This window comes from Orcinus orca, chromosome 13 (genome assembly GCF_937001465.1).
Source record: "Orcinus orca chromosome 13, mOrcOrc1.1, whole genome shotgun sequence".
In the NCBI taxonomy this organism is placed as follows: Eukaryota; Metazoa; Chordata; class Mammalia; order Artiodactyla; family Delphinidae; genus Orcinus; species Orcinus orca.
Window position 1 is genome coordinate 32,693,835 of NC_064571.1, and position 17,715 is coordinate 32,711,549.

General features: G+C 40.6%; 1 protein-coding gene across 1 annotated transcript in view; it reads right to left on the minus strand.

The window, feature by feature from the left end:
• The window catches only part of ANXA4 (annexin A4), a 73,279-nt gene that overhangs the window by 13,408 nt on the left and 42,156 nt on the right, over positions 1-17,715 (minus strand). The window contains exons 5-9 of the mRNA XM_033400428.2: positions 12,634-12,747; positions 11,708-11,798; positions 10,035-10,114; positions 8,872-8,928; positions 2,054-2,147 (exon numbers count right to left, since the gene is read on the minus strand). Of these exons, the coding sequence (XP_033256319.1) occupies positions 2,054-2,147; positions 8,872-8,928; positions 10,035-10,114; positions 11,708-11,798; positions 12,634-12,747 (436 nt within the window). The remainder of the gene's footprint in view (positions 1-2,053; positions 2,148-8,871; positions 8,929-10,034; positions 10,115-11,707; positions 11,799-12,633; positions 12,748-17,715) is intronic.

The following is a 17,715-nucleotide window of genomic DNA, read 5'->3' on the forward strand; positions in this document are numbered from 1 at the left end:
ATATCTGCTGTTTATCTTCTTAACACTGCCTTCTTTGGGATGCTACTCCACCCCCATCAGAGTGATTCTCACAGGGCTGTCAATCCAGGAACACCCCTACCCCCCAACATACATGACAAGCTCTAACAAATGAGTGAGCAGTTCATCCAACCAGGGCCAATCAGTCTTACTCTCCTGGGAATTTTTTAACTGAGCAGATATGATGAGGATAGCCAAAAGCACTGAGTCATCTTTAACTTCAGAGAACATAAGAATCACCTGGGAAACCTGTTAAACTCCTTGCGTGTCACTCTCAGAAATCCTAAGTTAGCCAGTCTGAAGTAGGGGTCCAAGAATCAGCATTTTTAATGGAGACGAGATTTCAGGAAACTCTGCCTTAGAAATAAATCCATGACTCCCTTCTACTGAGATCCTCAGAACTGCCTTGATTTCTAGTCTTTCTGGAGCTGTTCAGCTCTCCCTTCAATTCAATGGACCTCTAGTATTTCCCATTTTCCCTCTTGTCCCCTTCTATATGATTTTCTCTTTTCCTATGTAATTATTCAGTGCCTATTTCTTGGAATTTAAAAATCTAATTGACACATTTTCTAAGACTCAGTGTTCTCCACTGTAAAATGGGGAAAATAATGGCTGCTTCACTGGGATGTTTATAATATGCTTAGCACTGCACCTAGAAGATAATTAACAAAATCTTAGTTATTATGAGTCCTCACTACTATTGTTGGTTGGTAAGAAAATTATGATGTTTTCTTTATTCAAATAATGCTGAAAAGATTTTCTTCCAGTGGTTTACAAGCAAATGTTTCATAACTGCCCAACTATTGACTTATGCCTGGATGTGAAAATTGTTACAAATATATTTGCATTAAATCGGCTTCTGAGGACCTGCAGTTCTTGGAAAATAACACCAGGGAGAGATTTGCCTTACTAGTAATCAGGCAAGGGAAGGCAAAAAAAATAAGGATCTGAGTCAGAAGTTGGTGCATCTGATGACTGCCCATGACATTTATTAACTGGAGTAATCACCTACTGTCACTGTGGAATATCTGAAATAATTGCAACTTCCAAATGTGTTGTAATTTTCCATTTTTTTCACGTTTTCAATTTAGCAAACTCATTCTTCTCAAATTTCCCACAAGTTTTATAAATTGTGAGTGATGATAAGGGCATGATGAGTTTATAAAATTAGGATATAGCATAAAGACCTCAAAAGCTTATATAAAAGATGAAATATTTTATTAAACCTTTATTGCTGTTTACAAGAAGAAAATAAACCTGACAATAAATATTCTACAATCGTATAGTACCTTTTTCCCAAAGAAGTTAAAATCACATTAAAAAGACTAGCATTATCAGAAGCAAACTAGAAACTTTACACATAGGAAATAAAATCTGAAATCATCCACTATTCATCTTATGCAACACACCCCCTAAAAAAATCACTTCTATTAGCTTTTTTTTTTCTTTGCGATACGCGGGCCTCTCACTGTTGTGGCCTCTCCCGTTGCAGAGCACAGGCTCCGGATGCGCAGGCTCAGCGGCCATGGCTCACGGGCGCAGCCGCTCCGCGGCATGTGGGATCTTCCCGGACCGGGGCACGAACCCGTGTCCCTTGCATCGGCAGGCGGACTCCCAACCACTGCGCCACCAGGGAAGCCCTCTATTAGCTTTTACAACTTGGATGTTAAATAGGAATAAATGTCAACCAACATTTCTATTTTATTGCTTGCTGATGTACTAAAGGTTTTGTCTTATGTAACTAAATTTAAATGGAACTGCTTTAGAAAAAGGACTGACTATGGAGGTCAGTTTCCTACCAACAGGAATTCCAAACTTCTATGAATATATCTGCTAATTATTCATAATTAATCTTTCAGCAATTGGCCCTCATGCACATTGTTGCACCCATAAATTTCCAAGGTAAGACATCTAAGACAGTTCAGTAAAATTAGATCTTTGTACCAAGTAAAGGGAAAAAGGTTATCAATTACAGGTGATATAGTTTTCACTATCTTTCAAATAGTTTCTTTAGACAATGAGGCAAGTGCCTTACCATGCAACAGATGATTTTGATTCCGGGAACAGAGAACACTTAGAAATTTCACCTCATCTGTCCCCCATTTCTTCTCTCCAGCCTCATACAGGTCCTGAAGCCAAACAAAGTACAAGTTTAAAACACAATGGAGCAGGTGCCAGGACATATGTAAATATTTCCAGAACTTCAGAGAGCAGAGTTAGCTTAGTTTTATTTTGTTGATGATGGCGGTGGAAGTGGTGTTGGCAGTGAGTGGAAATGACTCAGGATTTTTCCTTAGGTATAAAACTAATGGGACTCTATAATATCTCCCTGAGAGTCAGGGCAAACACCAGCAGCTCCCTACATGCAGACTACATGTTTCTGTCTTAAGACCCGAAAGGAATGCCCTAGACTTGGGCTGTCCTATACAGTAGCCACTAGCTACATGTGGCTATTTGAATTTTAATTAATTAAATAAAATTAAAAATTCAACTCCCCAGTCATACTGGCCACATTTCAAGTGCTCAGTGGCTACTTGTGGCTAGTGGCTACCCATACTAGACAGTGCAGATGTAGAACATTTTCAACATCACAGAAAAGTCTATTGGACAACACCACTCTGGAATGATCTGTGATTTGCTTGAGACTACAGAACGTCTCACAGTAGAACCAGGACCCCATTAGTAATTGCTTATATTCCAACCTGGTAGAAATATAAGAAATTGATTCTGGTTACTTTAACTATATTATTACTTTTTTTTTTTTTTTTTTTTGGTTGTGCTGTGAAGCTTGTGGGGTCTTAGTTCCCCGACAAGGGATTAAACCCACTCCCTAAGCAGTGAAAGCGTGGAGTCCTAACCACTGGACCGCCAGGGAATTCCCTTTAACTATACGGTATTATCGATAAATCAAAACTACTGTTCATAACACCTCACACCCGTTACAATGGCTGCTATTTAAAACAAAGAAACAGAAAATAACAAGTGTTAATGAGTATGTGGAGAAATTGGAACCCTTGTGCTATGTCGGTGAGAATGTAAAATGATGCAGCTACTATAGAAGACAGCATGGCTTTTCCTCAAAAAAAGTAAACTGAAATTACCATATGATCTGGCAATACTACGTCTTGGTATATCTCCAAAAGACTTGAAGTTAGGATTTTAAAGAGTTATTTGTATACCCATATTCAAAGCAGCATTATTCACAATAGCCAAAAGGTGGAAGCAACCCAAATGTCCATTGACACATGAATGGATTAATAAAACATGGTATATACACACACAATAGAATACAAGGCAGTCTCAAAAAGGAAGGAAATTCTGACACATGCTACAGCAGAGATGAGGCTTGAGGACATTATGCTAAGTGAAATAAATCAGTCACAAGAAGACAAATACTGCATAATTCTACTTATATGAGGTACCTAGATGCATCAAAATCATGGAGCCCAAAAGTAGAATGGTGGTTGCCAGTGACTGGGGCGAGGGGGAAATGAGTTGTTTAACAGGCATAGCGTTTCAGTTGTGCAAGTTCAGAAAAAGTTCTGAAGATTGGCTGCACAGCAATGTGCATATATTTAACACTACTGAACTGTATGCTTAAAAATGGTTAAGATGGTAAATTTTATATGTATTTTATTAAAAAAAATTTTTTAAACCCTACTGTTCATTTATAATCAGCAGCTGGCTTGTTCATTTTCTCAAAATTCCCTACCTTGATACATTGTGTCATTCCTTGGGCTTACCTCCATTTACTCAGCTGTTTCTTCACTTCCTTCTCTAATTCCCACACTATTAAAGAGTCAGTTCATAGGACCGTGGAATTTTAAAGCTGGGAGGGCACAAAAGGTTCATCTAATTCAGTGTTTTTCAAACTTGAATCTCAGCAGGCTTGTGACTGCTTCAATCACTAAAGCATGGTGGCAGTGACACTGATTTCTGAGGCTAGGTCATAAAGGTCAGGCAGCTTTGGTTCTCGTGGAGTGCTGCCTTTCCAGATGGTCCCTCTTGAAATGCAGCCGCCATGATCTGGGAAGCCCACGCCACCTGGAGAGGCCACATGTAAGAGATCCTTTCAAAGCCCCAGATGAGCCCAGCCTTTGAGTCACTGCAGCCCAGACACCAGACACATGAGTGATGGAGCCTTCAACCCCAGCCATTTGAGTCACCTCCAGCTACTCAAGTCTTCCCAGCTAAGACCTCTGACATTGCAGAGAGGAGACAAGCCATCTCACCTGTGCCTTGTGTGGATTATTGGCCCACAGAATCCACGGTCGTACTAAAATGGTAGCTGTTTTATGTCACTGAGTTTGAGGTGGTTTGTTATACAGCAATAGTAACTAGAACATGTGGGCAAGGAATGAACTTTCAATCTGTCACAGAACGATACTTTTGTAAAATACCATAAGAATGAAGTTGAGTAAAGTTTTAGTAATGGGTAGAAGATGGTATCTTTCTGTGTTAATTAAAAAAAAATAACTAGTGAGGTTGGTCATCTTTTGGTGTATTTGCCATTTCTATTTTTCCTTTTTTTGAGTTGCCTGTTAATACACATGGACAATTTTTTTTTGAGAAATGGGGCATTCTTATTCATAGTATCAAAACTGTAGTTTACTTATGTACTTTATATATTAAGCTTATTATACATAAGGTGAAATTTCTTCCCATTCTATCATTTGATCTTGTAATTTTGTTTGTGGTATTGTTTGCTAAGACAGTGCATTTTTTTTTTTTTTTTTTTTAGCCAAACTATCAACCCTTTTCCTTTATGGTTTCTGCCTTAAAAGAAAATGCATACAAAATCCTTTCCCAGCTCCAGATTTAAAAAAGAATATTTAACTATACTTTTTTATAGTACCTTTATGGCTTGCTTTATTTATGTTAAAAATTTCAATCTATTTGGAGTTTATTACGATGTCAGGTGAAAGTTGGGATCTAACTTTATTGTTTCCCAAATGGTTAGCCAATTGTCCCAACTCCACTGAGTAATCTGTGTTTTCTTCACTGACTTGAAATGCATCTATTCTGTATGTATTCCTGAATATTCTCACATAGGCTTGGTTCTGCTCTTAGACTTTCTAATCATTCCATTGATTTCTCCCTATTCTTACACCAGGACCAGATGCTTTAATTTATTTGTACATTTATTATATATTGAAATATATTTTAGGGCAAATTTGTCCACACCCTTCTTGTTGGGATTCTAATCTCCACAGTGTCTCCTCTATATTCTTCCTCTTCTCTGATTGCTTTGTCCTTTTCTTCTGAACCCTGGAGATTTTTTAGTACTGCCTTCCACAATGATTGTTTTCTGCAATGTCATTTCTGATCATTTCTGCTTCTAATAAACATTTAGATTCTGTCTTTCCTTGTTCCTAAGAACACCTCTCCTCCACTCATGTAGCTCTCTCTTTATCTCTGCTTGCCCTTCATCCAGCTCCATTTTCATCTCCATTATTTTCTCATTGCATCTTTTTTATTTTTGGCTCTTGTTTAATTAAAAGCTGTCGTTCTCTCATTTGTGGCAGGATCCAAAGCGATCTGAAATCTGTCTCTTCCATATAGAGAGCCCATGTTTGCCTCCCTTTGTGGCCCAGTTTGTTCACAGACCACAAAGTGTTTGAGCTGGGATTTGTTGATGTTCATGCTCTTTGATCTTGAAATAATGAACAGTATATCCAGACCTGGTTTTTCCCCCAGAACGAGGTGAAGTGGATTCTCCTTTGAGCTCCTCACTTTTCATTTGGATGAATTTCAAACAGGAGGACATACTGCTGGTCCAGTGGAGGCACCTGAGACACAGCCCAAGTCTTCCCTGAGGAGTTTCCCCATTTGCAGGAAGCCGCTGTGTCTATTTCTAGTGGGGGCAGGGCGTGTGTGTGTGTGTGTGTGTGTGTGTGTGTGTGTGTGTGTGTGTGTGTGTGTGTGTGTGTTAGCATCTTTTCTGGGGCAGGAATGGCTCTCCTGCATCCCTGGCCCAGCTTTGCTGCCCATCTGGCATTTTAATGGCCCTCCTCCACAGTTTCCAGTGTTGATGCAGATTTTTCTCTATTTTTGTATTTCCTGGTTTGTTTGTTTTTCAGAAGGGAATCAAACATGTGCCATCTTCTAACAAAAGCTCCAAGGGGCATTTTAATGTGGCATTAATATCCTACAAATTTCTTTTTAAAGTAGGAATTCTGAATACTGCCTGCTATTTCCTTCAATGCAGTTTTCATACCAAGAATAGATAAAATTGGACTTTTAGATAATAGCCTCTCTATACTTTAAAATTTCTGCCTTTGATAATAAATTACTAGCTAATTCCACTTGTTCTGATAATTCTTTTCATCTCAAACTCATTTACTTTCCTACATCAAAATTCAGCTATAATACCCAAAGTTTGCATATATCCGTTACTGCTGACGTATGTTAAAGAGCGAAGGTTGACCAGGTTTTCCTACTGTCTCATCTTGGAAGAAGAGCTGAAGCCTTGACTGGAGCTGTTCTTAAATTCCTTGCCTCTCTGTAAGACTTGGAGGATCCAGAAAAACCCTATTCTGAGTTCTACTGCTTCTACTCCTTCCAACTTCTCCCAGCCCAAATTTGTTTGGAAGCACCTTTTCATCTGGTCACTTCCAAGGAGAACTGTGCTCCTTGAAGAACTCTCAAGTATTTGTTGAATTGCATGGTTTTCGTTGTGTGTATTTTTTTTAAATTTAGGTATAACTGACATATAACGTTATTTTAGTTTCAAGTGTAAAACATAATGATTTGATATTTGTATGTATTGAGAAATGATCATCACAATGAGTCTAGTTATCATCTGGCACCATACACAGTTACGAAATTTTTTTTCTTATGATGAGGACTTTTAAGATCTTTTTCTCTTTGGAACTTTCAAGTATGCAATACAGTGTTATTAACTGCAGTCGCTGTGGTGTACATTATATCCTTATGACTTACTTATTTTATAACTAAGTCTACCTTTTGATCCCCTTCACCCATTTTGCCCACCTCCACCCCTGCCTCTGGCAACCACCAATCTGTTCTCTGTATCTATGAGGTTGGTTTTGGTTGTTGTTTGTCTGTTTAGATTCCACACATAGGTGAGATCACACAGTGTTTGTCTTTCTCTTTCTGACTTATTTCACTTAGCATAATGCCCTCCATTCACATTGTTGCAAATAGTAAGATTTCATCCTTTTTTTATGGCTGACTAGCATTATTCCATTGTACATATACACCACAATTTCTTTATCCATTCATCTATTGATTCATCTATTGATGGGCACTTGGGTTGCTTCCATATCTTGGCTATTGTGAATAATACTGCAATGAACAAGGGAGTGCATATATCTTTTTGAGTGTTTTCATTTTTGAGGGGTAAATACCAGAAGTGAAATTGCTGGATCACGAGGTAGTTCTATTTTTATTTTTTTTTTGAGGAAACTCCATACTGTTTTCCATAGTGGCTGCACCAATTTACATTCCCACCAACAGTGCATGCGGGTTCCCTTTTCTTCACATCCTCGCCAACACTTGTTACATGTTGTCTTTTTGATGACAACCATTCTGACAGGAGTGAGGTGATATCTCACTGTGGTTTTGATTTGCATTTCCCTGATGTCTAGTGATGTTGAGCATCTTTTCATGTGTCTGTTGGCCATCTGTATGTCTTTGGAAAAATGTCTATTCAGATCTTCTGCCCATTTTAAAATTGCATGGTTTGGGTTTTTGCTATTGAGTTGTACAAATTCTTTACGTATTTTAGATATTAACCCTTTATTAGATATATGATTTGCAAGTATTTTCTCTCATTTAGTATGTTGCTTTTTCATTTTGTTGATGGTTTTTTTTGCTGTGCAGAAGCTTTTTAGTTTGATGTAGTCCTACTTGTTTATTTTTGATTCTGTTGCTTTTGCTTTGGTGTCAGATTAAAATAATTATTGCTAAGACCCATATCAAGTAGCTTATCACCTATGTTTTCTTCTAGAAGCTTTATGGTTTCAGGTCTTACTTTCAAGTCTTTTTTTTTTTTTTTTCTTTTTGTGGTACACGGGCCTCTCACTGTTGTGGCCTCTCCCGTTGCGGAGCACAGGCTCCGGACGCGCAGGCTCAGCGGCCATGGCTCACGGGCCCAGCCGCACCGGGGTATGTGGGATCTTCCCGGACTGGGGCACGAACCCGTGTCCCCTGCATCGGCAGGCGGACTCTCAACCACTGCGCCACCAGGGAAGCCCACTTTCAAGTCTTTAATTCATTTTGAGCGAAGTTTTGTGTATGGTGTAAGGTAGTGGTCCACTTTCATTCTTTTGTTTATGGCTTTTCAGTTTTCCCAACAAAATTTATCGAAGAGACTATCTTTTGCCCATTGTATATTCTTGGCGCCTTTGTCATAAATTAATGCATGGGTTTATTTCTCAGCTTTGTATTCTGTTCCATTGATCTGTATGTCTGTTTTAATGCCAATACCGTACTGCTTTGATTACTATAGGTTTATAATATGAATTGCATGGTTTTAAAAAAATCAAACAGACCTGGATTCAAAGAGCACAATTCCACCAGCTGTGTGATGTTATACAAGTTACTTAAATCTGTGCATCTGTCTCCTAATCTATAAAACAGAAGTAATAACATCTACTTCACAGATCTGTTGTAAGGAAGAAATGTAAAGTAGTTAACACAATGCCTAGCACCTAGTAAACCCACAAAAAGGTGAGAGTGGGTATATATATATATATATATATATATATATATGTGTGTGTGTGTGTGTGTGTGTGTGTGTGTGTCCACCAACTAGGACACAACTAGTGTCCACCAACTAGGGTCTGTCTTATTGGCAAAAGAGAAGAAAGAAGCTGCAGTTCTACTGACCTGGGCATCCTGTCTCACGAGAGCATCATCCAGATAATTTCCTTCATCCCTGCCACCCTGAGGATGAGAAAAACAAACCCTGAGCATGAGAAAAACAAACCAAAGAGACTGAGAGAGGATCCATGAAGATTTGGGAGGTCTGATAAGACAGAGTGTGTGGGAACCCAAGGACATGGTAATTAGACAGAAGGGGTCCTGAGTCCAGCTTAGGGAGAGAGGACAGATGTCTTTGAACGTGCTTGCGATATTCCCACAGTTCTGAGCTGACCGATCAGAAGGCAAGCTCGGTGTGGCTCCCTGATGTTGTGTGGGCGTCTCTGCCAGCTGAAGGGGCAGGAGGACACATATGGCCTGGTGACTGCTCCCTCTGGGACAGTCCTCTACTCCTTCCTCCCCTGCCCCCACTCCTGTGTCTTCCCTGCTGACTTATGCCTTCCTAACTGGCAAATGTACACTGATCAATTCTGCCAAACAGGAGCTGGAAAGACAGGAGAATCAAGAGACTCTGGGGCCAACGGTGGGGGCTTGAGGAGCACCTGAAAGTGCCCCATCCCTCACCAACACCAGCTCACCAGGAAGGCCTTGCAAATCCATCTCTCTTTTCTGGCACCCCTGCTCCCACACTAGCCCAGACCTGCTTTTTTCATGGTATCTGGAATACCGAGGTAACCTTCCTGCCTGGGCTCCCCGCCTCTGGTTCAATTCATCTAACATATCGCTATAACATTACTCTTCCTGGGACTTCCGGGGCAGTCCAGTGCTTAAGACTTCGCCTTCCAATGCAGGTGCGATTCCTGGTCGGAGCTAAGATCCCACACGTGCAAAAAAAACCCGAAACATAAAACAGAAGCAATATTGTAACAAATTCAATAAAGACTTTAAAAATGGTCCACATCAAAAAACAAAAAACAACTTTAAAACAAACAAAAAAAGAGCACCTGGCATGTATCCGGTGCTTGTATGTATAAATGAGAACAAATGGGCCTACATGACTAGCCAGAGTCTTTAAAGGAGAGAGGATAAAATAACAGAGACCCAAGAAAAACACAGGGGAATATGCCCATTTGGGAGGGTGAAAAGATGAGAAAGGCTGGAAAAGTGGGTAGAGAGTAAGTGTCTCAATAACACCCAACCCTCCCCCGCAAAAGGAGGGAGCGACTCACAGCAGACAGAGACACCAGCACGCGCTGGAACATAAGCGACGTGTCAGAGCGAATGTCATCTTCAAGGCTCCGCCCATATTCTAGCAAGAGAGTAAAATCAGTGACATCAGAGTAAAGAACACTGCCCGGCACCACATCACACCCCAGAGCCTCCCACCCTCTTCAGGACCTGTCTACTGAAGCAGCTCCTCGTGAGGTTTTTCAGCCCACACACAGTTTTCCAAAAACTAAACTCTGGTAAAATGGTCAAGATAAGTTTAGCTTGTCATTAGAGGGGAAATGAGATGCTCTTTTTCCTTGAATTGGGCAGTTGAGAAGGCCGGGCTGTGATCCCCACTCTGTGGTTCCTACCGTCCAGGGGTTTGTCCTGAACATGGTTGGCAGTGACGCAGAGAAGCAGCTAAGCAGCCCGTGGAAAGGCAAACAGAGTGGGGTTTCTGAACCTGTGTTTGGGGACAAGCCAGGGACTGTCCATAGGGAGAAGTCCTGTATGCGGCAGACGTGGGGAGCCAGCGCTAGAACCAGACTCCCGAGGTTTAGAATCTCCAGATCTGAACACTTATCAAAAAACTCTTATTGTTTTGTTTTCTTTCTACCAAAGTGTATGTGTTTATTACAGAAAACTTAGGAAAAAACAACTAAGTAAAATGAAGGGAGGAAAAGAAAACCTCATCATGAATCTAATCACCCAGAAATAATAATCATTGATAACATTGTGGTGAATATCCTTCCTCATTTCCCCCCATACACACATATTCTTTTTCTTTCTTTGAAAAACGGGATCATAGCATCCCATTTTATGATTTGTCCTTTTCACTTATCCATACACCATACCACTTATTGTAATTTAATAATATCCTTCAATATACGTTTTGATGACTACATTGTGTGTGTGTACCATATTTTGTTTAGCCAACCTGTTGGACATTTTAAGCTAATATAAGCAACACTGTGTGATCTAAACCTTTGTGCATTTTTATTATATTCTTAGGGTAAAAAGGTAGGCATCTTTTAAAGGCATGTATTGATGTATTGTTCTCTGGAGAATTTTTTTTTTTTTTTGTGTGGTACGCGGGCCTCTCACTGTTGTGGCCTCTCCCGTTGCGGAGCACAGGCTCCGGATGCGCAGTCTCAGCGGCCATGGCTCACGGGCCCAGCCGCTCCGCGGCATGTGGGATCCTCCCGGACCGGGGCACAAACCTGCGTCCCCTGCATCGGCAGGCGGACTCTCAACCACTGCGCCACCAGGGAAGCCCTCTGGAGATTCTTAAGAGGGGAGCAAGTGGTTATCCCTCTGAGGTGGCTGCAGGACCTATAGTCCAGTCTGAAGGTAAGAAGTTGGGCAAGACTGCTCCTCCAGGCCATTCCCTGGAATGCTAAGATTCAATGGCACCACCACTTTTGAACAAGCACCTTTGATTCTCTGCTTGATAATAAGGAACCCCTTTCCAGCTTTCAGGGTAATAAAACCCTGGGTAGCCTAAGTAGAGTGGCAGGTGCATCTGAGAAGTCTTGAAAAGCCAACAGTCATTTGTGTAGACAGGGATCTGCCTGAAGGCAGAGCTTGGAACTGAAGATCCCTCGTGGTCAGTGTTTCAGTGGGTAACCACCTGCTGTTACTCTAGGTCTCAGAGAACAGGGCCTCAGCCAGGGCCACTGAGGATGCTACATACGCAGCTGGTAGGTCTGGTTTATGCGCCGGATCTCCTCGGGCATCCGGGAGGCCAGGATCTCAATCAGGCAGCCCTCATCCGTGCCTGCGCCCTAAATGCAAAACCCAGAGGAGAGGGCTATGAGTCAGTTTACCAAGTTGAGTCCCACACACAGGAGGAATACAACCAGGAATCTGCAGAGAATAAAAACAACTCACCAAGTTCTAGCAACAGGATTTGCTCCTTTTTAACTGTCCGACCCAAATTCCAACATGTCTACTATAATCATTATTAGTCATAACATACATTTATAGGCTGTTTCTATGTGCTGGTTAGGGACAGTTTCTGCCCTCTGGGGGCTGTCTTTCCTTGCCCTCCCCTGTACTTTTCCTTTGCAGGGCAGAATCTTCTGGCAAAGGCTGTTATCTCTTTGTTTCTCCAGAGTCTAGCCCAGAACCTTCCACGAGGCTGAGTATTTACTGACATGGTGGAGGAGGGTAGTTGTATTTGAATTTCATACTTGGTCATTAACAATCGGCAGACCCTGGGGTAGGGCACAGTGGATCCAGCATCCAGCTGAGAACACTTTACCAGTTCTGAGCAGACCGAGAGGCCCCCAGGATGTCAGTCAGAAGTTTCATATCTCAGAAGTAGCTAATACAGCAAGAAAGCTTCTGGAGCTGCACCAAAAGCACAAGTTTAATCAGTCCCCAGTGAGCCACAGGAAAGAACAAATGATTCCTTAACCTCTGGAGAGACAACTTTTAAATTACAGTGGCTAGAATGCAATGTCATGTTTTCAAGTTGTCATAAATGCAGGAAAATCTTTCTCCTATATCTCCTCCTCCCCACTCTCAGGAGGCCTCTATCACTGTTTCTTGAGAAAGCCCACCAGCAGCCAGCATTTACACAAACAGCACCGAGAGCAGGAGGGGAGGACCACGAACCTTCAAGGCCTTTCGCAGCTCCTGCACGTCGTACAGCACCGTGGGCGTCATCATCCCCAAGATCACCTGCTCGAAGTTGCCACTCAGTTCTGACTTCAAGTCGTCCATCAGGTCCTGGGACACAAGAAAGCACGCTGCTTAACTGCTACAGTAACGGAAACCAGCCACCCTCAGAGGGGTCCAGGGACAGCTGGGGGCTCCAAGACCCTTTCAGGGGCTGGTGTGCACAAAACCATCTTCGTAATAACACTAAGACGTGGGATCTGACTTTACACTCTCATCCTCTCACAGTTGTCCAGGGAAGCTTTCCAAAGGCTACTCGGTACGTCTACAGATCTACAGTTATGCGAAAAGGCTATTAAAATACTCCTCCCGGGCTTCCCTAGTGGCGCAGTGGTTGAGAGTCCGCCTGCCGATGCAGGGGATACGGGTTCGTGCCCCGGTCCAGGAGGATCCCACATGCCGCGGAGCAGCTGGGCCCGTAAGCCATGGCCGCTGGGCCTGCGCGTCCGGAGCCTGTGCTCCGCGACAGGAGAGGCCACAACAGTGAGAGGCCCGCGTACTGCAAAAAAAAAAAAAAAAAATAATAATAATAAAATATTCCTCCCTTTCCCAATTACCTATCTGTACAAGACCAGATTTCCTTCCTACTTCAACCAAAACCACATATCGCAACAAGTTGAAAGCAGAAGCAGATATGAGAATCCAGGGTATTCCATTAAGCAGACATTAAAGAGATTTGCAAAATATTAAAAGAATGCCAATCTTCTCACTAATTTTTTCTCTTTTGGAATATAAAGCTATTTTTTCCTAAAATCGTTATTTATGTTAACATGTAATATGTTTTTACAGTTTTTTAAATAAGTTAACAAATACCTATTTTTAAATGTCCTTAATTTAAGTTTTAATTTTTAAAATGGTTAACATCAATAGATGTAACCCACAAAAACAGAAAGGTCCTCAATAATTTAAGAGTGTAAAGGGGTTCCAACATCAGTGTATTCGCTCACTTAACAATATACCCTGAATGTATTTCCAAGTCAGTATTTACCTACAACATTTTTAACAGCTGCAGAAATTTCCATATGTAGAGGCAATATAATTTCTTTAAAAAGACCCCCGTTCTATTTTTCTACTATTCTTCTAAACAAGCATTTAGCCGCATCCTTGTGATCATTCATGATTATTTCTTAACGCTCAATGATTAAAAAGAAATGCAATTATTTGGACAAAGGACCAATTTCTTTTTGTGTGTGTGTGTAAACAGCTCCATGAGTTTTTACTAGACATTTTTTTTAACCCACAAAAATGGAATTATATCAACCGCATTTTTCTTTTTTTACACAGCAGGTTATTAGTCATCAATCTTATACACATCAGTGTATACATGTCAATCCCAATCGCCCAATTCAGCACACCACCATCCCCAACCCCCCACAATTTTCCCCCATTGGTGTCCATACGTTTCTTCTCTACATCTGTGTCTCAAATTCTACTCTGCAAACCGGTTCATCTGTACCATTTTTCTAGGTTCCACATACATGCGTTAATATACGATATTTGTTTTTTCTTTCTGACTTACTTCACTCTGTATGACAGTCTCTAGATCCATCCACGTCTCTACAAATGACCCAGTTTCGTTCCTTTTAATGGCTGATTAACATTCCATTGAATATATGTACCACATCTTCTTTAACCATTCATCTGTCGATGGGCATTTAGGTTGCTTCCATGACCTGGCTATTGTAAATAGTGCTGCAATGAACATTGGAGTGCATGTGTCTTTCTGAATCATGGTTTTCTCTGGGTATATGCCCAGTAGTGGGATTGCTGGGTCATATGGTAATTCTATTTTTAGTCTTTTAAGGAACCTCCATACTGTTCTCCATAGTGGCTATATCAATTTACATTCCAACCAACAGTGCAAGAGGGTTCCCTTTTCTCCACACCCTCTCCAGCATTTCTTGTTTGTAGATTTTCTGATGATGCCCATTCTAACTGGTGTCAGGTGATACCTCATTGTAGTTTTGATTTGCATTCCTCTAATAATTAGTGATGTTGAGCAGCTTTTCATGTGCTTCTTAGCCATCTGTATGTCTTTTTTGGAGAAATGTCTATTTAGATCTACTGCCCATTTTTGGATTGGGTTGTTTCTTTCTTTAATATTGAGCTGCATGAGCTGTTTGTATATTTTGGAGATTAATCCTTTGTCCGTTGATTCGTTTGCAAATATTTTCTCCCATTCTGAGGGTTGTCTTTTGGTCTTGTTTATGGTTTCCTTTGCTGTGCAAAAGTTTTAAGTTTCATTTGGTCCCATTTGTTTATTTTTGTTTTTATTTCCATTACTCTAGGAGGTGGATGAAAAAAGATCTTGCTGTGATTTATGTCAAAGAGTGTTCTTCCTATGTTTTCCTCTAAGAGTTTTAAAGTGTCCGGTCTTACATTTAGGTCTGTAATCCATTTTGAGTTTATTTTTGTGTATGGTGTTAGGGAGTGTTCTAAGTTCATTCTTTTACATGTAGCTGTCCAGTTTTCCCAGCACCACTTATTGAAGAGACTGTCTTTTCTCCATTGTATATCTTTGCCTCCTTTGTTATAGATTAGTTGACCATAGGTGTCTGGGTTTATCTCTGGGCTTTCTATCTTGTTCCATTGATCTGTGTTTCTGTTTTTGTGCCAGTACCGTATTGTCTTGATTACTGTAGCTTTGTACTATAGTCTGAGGTCAGGGAGTCTTATTCCTCCAGCTCCGTTTTTTTCCCTCAACACTGCTTTGGCTATTCAGGGTCTTTTGTGTCTACAAACAAATTTTAAGATTATTTGTTCTAGTTCCGTAAAAAATCCCATTGGTAATTTGACAGGGATTGCACTGAATCCGTAGATTGCTTTGGGTAGTATAGTCATTTTAACAACATGGTTTCTTCCAATCCAAGAACATGGTATATCTCTCTATCTGTTGGTATCATCTTTAATTTCTTTCATCAGCATCATATAGTTTTCTGCATACAGGTCTTTTGTCTCCCTAGGTAGGTTTATTCCTAGGTATTTTATTCTTTTTGTTGCAATGGTAAATGGGAGTGTTTCCTTAATTTCTCTTTCAGATTTTTCACCATTAGTGTATAGGAATGCAAGAGATTTCTGTGCATTAATATTGTATCCTGCAACTTTACCAAATCATTGATTAGCTCTAGTAGCTTTCTGGTGGCATTTTTAGGATTCTCTATGTACAGTATGCTGTCATCTGCAAACAGTGACTGTTTTACTTCTTCTTTTCCAATTGGTATTCCTTTTATTTCTTTTTCTTCTCTGATTGCCGTGGCTAGAACTTCCAATACTATGTTGAATAGTAGTGAGGAGAGTGGACATCCTTGTCTCATTCCTGATCTTAGTGGAAATGCTTTCAGTTTTTCACCATTGAGAATGATGTTTGCTGTGGGTTTGTTGTATATGGCCTTTATTATGTTGAGGTAGGTTCCCTCTATGCCCACTTTCTGGAGAGTTTTTATCAGAAATGGGTGTTGAATTTTGTCAAAAGCTTTTTCTGCATCTATTGAGATGATCATATGGTTTTTATTCTTCAATTTGTTAATATGGTGTATCACATTGATTGATCTGCATATATTGGAGAATCCTTGCATCCCTGGGATAAATCTCACTTGATCATGGTGTATGACCCTTTTAATATGTTGTTGGATTCTGTTTACTAGTATTTTGTTGAGGTTTTTGCATCTATGTTCATCAGTGATATTGGCCTGTAGTTTTCTTTTTTTGTAGTATCTTTGTCTGGTTTTGGTATCAGGGAGATGGTGGCCTCATAGAATGAGTTTGGGAGTGTTCCTTCCTCTGCAATTTTTTGGAAGAGTTTGAGAAGGATGGGTGTTAGCTCTTCTCTAAATGTTTGATAGAATTCACCTGTGAAGCCATCGGGTCCTGGACTTTGGTTTGTTGGAAGATTTTTAATCACAGTTTCAGTGTTTGTGATTGGTCTGTTTATATTTTCTATTTCTTCCTGGTTCAGTCTTGGAAGGTTATACCTTTCTAAGAATTTGTCCATTCTTCCAGGTTGTCCATTTTATTGGCACAGAGTTACTTGCAGTAGTCTCTTAGGATGCGTTGTATTTCTGCGGTGTTTGTTGTAACTTCTCCTTTTTAATTTCTAATTTAATTGATTTGAGTCTTCTCCCTTCCTTTCTTGATGAGTCTGGCTAATGGTTTATCAGTTTTGTTTATCTTCTCAAAGAACCAGCGCTTACTTTTATTGATCTTTGCTATTGTTTTCTTTGTTTCTGTATCATTTTTTTTCTGCTCTGATCTTTATGACTTCTTTCCTTCTGCTAACTTTGGGTTTTGTTTGTTCTTCTTTCTCTAGTTCCCTTAGGTGTAAGGTTAGATTGTTTATTTGAGATTCTTCTTGTTTCTTGAGGTAGGCTTGTATAGCTATAAACTCCCTCTTAGAACTGCTTTTGCTGCATCCCATAGGTTTTGGATCGTCATGTGTTCATGGTCATTTGTCTCTAGGTATTATTTTTTTTTTTAAAGAACTGATTTTTGAGTGTCGATGTTGCACTCTGAAAATTTGCCAAATTTGTTTATTAGTGCTAATACTTGTGTGTGGTGTGCGTGTTCTTTAAGGTTTCTTTTTTTTGTTTTGTTTTGCGGTACACGGGCCTCTCACTGTTGCGGCCTCTCCCGTTGCGGAGCACAGGCTCCAGACGCGCAGGCTTAGCGGCCATGGCTCACGGGCCCAGCCGCTCCGTGGCATGTGGGATCCTCCCGGACTGGGGCACGAACCCCTGTCCCCTGCACCGGCAGGCGGACTCTTCCCTGTGCCACCAGGGAAGCCCTGTCTCTAGGTATTTTTTGATTGCCTCTTTGATTTCTTCAGTGATTTCTTGGTTATTTAGTAATGTATTGTTTAGCCTCCATGTGTTTGTGTTTTTTACGTTTTTTTTCCTGTAAGTCATTTCTAATCTCATAGCTTTATGGTCTGAAAAGATGCTTGATATGATTTCAATTTTCTTAAATTTACTGAGGCTTGATTTGTGACCCAGGATGTGATCTATCCTGGAGAATGTTCCATGC